The 2,690-nt window shown below is 56.3% G+C and overlaps 1 protein-coding gene and 1 pseudogene across 1 annotated transcript; one reads left to right on the top strand and one right to left on the bottom strand.

The window, feature by feature from the left end:
* The first annotated feature begins 729 nt into the window (after positions 1–729).
* Positions 730–2,690, top strand: part of LOC102769869 — a 7,891-nt pseudogene continuing 5,930 nt past the window's right edge.
* On the bottom strand, positions 874–2,667 carry LOC102751490 (proline-rich protein 3-like). The gene is made up of 2 exons (XM_015557679.1): positions 2,600–2,667; positions 874–2,370 (listed from the first exon to the last, which is right to left on the bottom strand). Exons 1-2 carry the CDS (start codon positions 2,665–2,667, stop codon positions 1,881–1,883), a joined length of 558 nt encoding a protein of 185 aa, XP_015413165.1. The 3' UTR covers positions 874–1,880.

Raw genomic sequence — 2,690 nt, 5'->3', positions numbered from 1 at the left:
TCATTTGTTTTTGAGAGACAAACAAAACTTGCAATTACTTTGGCTTTAAAATTAGGGACATCAAAAATAAAACTTTACTAAACCATGGAAATAAATTTTCTTTTTAAATTGCCTCTTTTGAATTTTCATATTCCTGTCATTTCTCTCCAAATGAACCAGAGTGAAAGTCTGGGACCCATCTCTTTCATTCTGCCTTCTTCTTATACCTCACCTTTATACTTCTAGCCTATCTCCACTAGACTCATGTTGTCAGTCACCAAGACTCAGGATTGTATTCCCATGTGCACCATTCCATTTCCTCTGAATATCTTAGCCTGCGTCTTCAGGTGTCTCACTGCTAAGTGATTGCCATTTGTCTCACTGCCTCCAATCTCTGCAGGAGTTTCAAGCTATTTGTCTAAAGAGTCAGGTAAGTAAAGAGTGAAATGAGCTGGATGAGCACAAGCCTCTTTAAAAGTCTCTACTCATCTCCAGACAATTATTGCTTCTTCAGGGATGACGGAGCAGTGTTGAGAGAAATCCAACTTTCCAAGAAAAGCCAGAGATTCCCAGAGTTTCCACAGGCCTTCTCACTTCCCTTGGATTCCTAGAATTGCACGGACAGAAAAAATGCTGTGTGCCTGGGAGATAGGTTGTGCAAGGCATTGCGCTGGCCAAACTTCTTGAAGTGGTCCCTGAAGTGATCCTCAATGAGTCCTTATAGATCGGTGCTTTGCCCCTCCCGCCCCCCATCTTCCTAGCCAAGTGCCACCCAGAGGAGTGTCCAGTAAAACAGTTGTTGAACCAGGATGATGGTGACGAATCATCTAATCTAGACCAATTGAAACTGCACCAGTCACTTGCTCTCTCTGGACTTGGAACTTTGTTTGTTTTTTTCCACTGCATTTATTACTAATGTAAAAAACTTTAAAAAGAAACAAAATTCATTTTCAGTTCTCCAACCGTTCTCACCCTCCCTCTTGTCGACACAACTCCTGACCCGTCCTCAGGGCCAGTTCAAGACTGAGTCCGCTCATTGCCGTTTTCACAGAAAACAACCAGCAGCAGTGACGGAGGTGGGGAGAGGGCGGCAGGGCTGTCCAGGTGGAGATGCACAGAATTCACAGGGAAGGCCTGTGGCCTCCCAGGGACTGGGCTAAGGAGCACGGCTGTGGAGGAAGAGGGTGGGCCCACCAGAGGCTTAGCGCACACCTCCTGGGCCCGGGTCAGACCCAGAAAAAGGGACCCCAGAAGAACGGGGGCCAGGGAGGCAGTCTAGCGGGAAGTTCCCGGTGCTCCCTGTTGGGGTGGGGGGAGCCGAGAGGCACCCCGAGCCTCATTGGTTTTAGCAGAAACTCTAGTGTGGAGAAGCCACAGACAGGCCACGGACACTGAGAACGGCTCCGGGGGTGCGTGTTCACCAAACACAGCAATCACAGCCAGGCGACTGACGGCGAAGCAGGCGAGGGGCCTTTCAGGAGGGACTGTCCGTCATCCGAACTCCTGGCCAGACAGCCTGGGAGTTCCTCGGAGCATCTGCCAACACAGGAGGCAGGGTTCGCACATGGAGGACCTGAGACAAGCGGCCAGAGGGGTGGGAGGAAACCGCTCCAGGCTCCGGACTCAGGGCAGGACGGGGCTGCTGGACAAACGCACAAGAGGCAGCACCCAGAGCGTCTCCTGCTCCGCAGTCAGTGGCGAGGGGAGAGGACCCAGGAGGCAGCCGAGATGGGGGCCTGAAGGCGAGGCTCTGGAGGCTGGATCCGCAGAAAGAGCGCCCACCTCTCCCCAGTGATGAAACACAGCTCTGAACCCCAAATGGGGGAGGGGACGGAGGGCGGTGGGAAATGCATGGCCGCTGGGTCTCGAGGGCTCCCTCCAGCTCGGCCGGGAAGGCAGGCTCACAGAGGAGGTCCGTTGACGCCTGGGTGGTAGAAGGCACAGAGGTTCTCATATCGACAGCGCCCTTTTTTGGCAAAGTGTCGGCAGACCGGGCGGTTATATTTGTCTTCCATAACCTGGGGTTCATCCTCCAGGGGGCAGGTCTTCTTGACAAGCGGCCAACTCTTGAGCCTTCGAGGATGTCTCTGTTCTTCGTGAAAGCCTCCCCTGGGGGGACTACCTTGGTCTGGCCCAGGAAAAGGAGGGTCAGCACTGATCACCCCCCCACCCAACCCCCAACCGCGACCATATGGGCGAGACCTGGGGCCGAAGCCTCCCCACCCTGGGCCTCTGCTCCGGGCAGCAGGTGGGAGACTCCGCAGTGGCGGAATCATCAGTCCCCTTGATCCTGGGGGACCTCTGCGAAGAGCTGACTTGGGGTCCCCAGGCTTTCCATTGGCCAGGGGGGAAGAGCCCAGAAGGCTGGGTGGTCCTGGGCGGCGGCTGCTGCTGAGTCAGCTTCTTCCGTTTCGGCAACGTGGCAGCGGCGGGGGGGTGGGGGGGTGGCGGCTACGCAGACTTATGTTTCCGCTTCCGGGGCGGCGGCGAGGGCAGAGGCGCCCCGTGGAGTTTCCGGGAGGCTGCGGGAGCCTTTGTGCGGTTTCTCAGGTCACCCTCCCCTCACCGCCGTCCCCACTGCGCTCGCGAAGGCCCGGCCTCCTCCCCGCAGGACGCCCACCGTTCCTCGGCGCGGCCGCGGGCTCTCGCTCTCGGCCCCAGGGCTTTCGCACCTGAAGGTCGCCACATCCAGCCCCGGTTACTATGGTAAC

The sequence above is a fragment of the Myotis davidii genome, unplaced genomic scaffold (genome assembly GCF_000327345.1).
Source record: "Myotis davidii unplaced genomic scaffold, ASM32734v1 scaffold269, whole genome shotgun sequence".
NCBI classification, from domain to species: domain Eukaryota; kingdom Metazoa; phylum Chordata; class Mammalia; order Chiroptera; family Vespertilionidae; genus Myotis; species Myotis davidii.
The sequence above is the reverse complement of the archived record's forward strand: the minus strand, read 5'-3'. Positions and strand labels throughout refer to the sequence as shown.

Bases quoted from the DNA above. Each gene is read 5' to 3' on its own strand.
- LOC102751490 (XM_015557679.1), bottom strand. From the start codon at position 2,667: ATGTGGCGACCTTCAGGTGCGAAAGCCCTGGGGCCGAGAGCGAGAGCC. The intron at 2,371-2,599 runs GTGGGCGTCCTG...AAGCTGACTCAG, and splicing joins CGCGGCCGCGCCGAGGAACG to CAGCAGCCGCCGCCCAGGAC.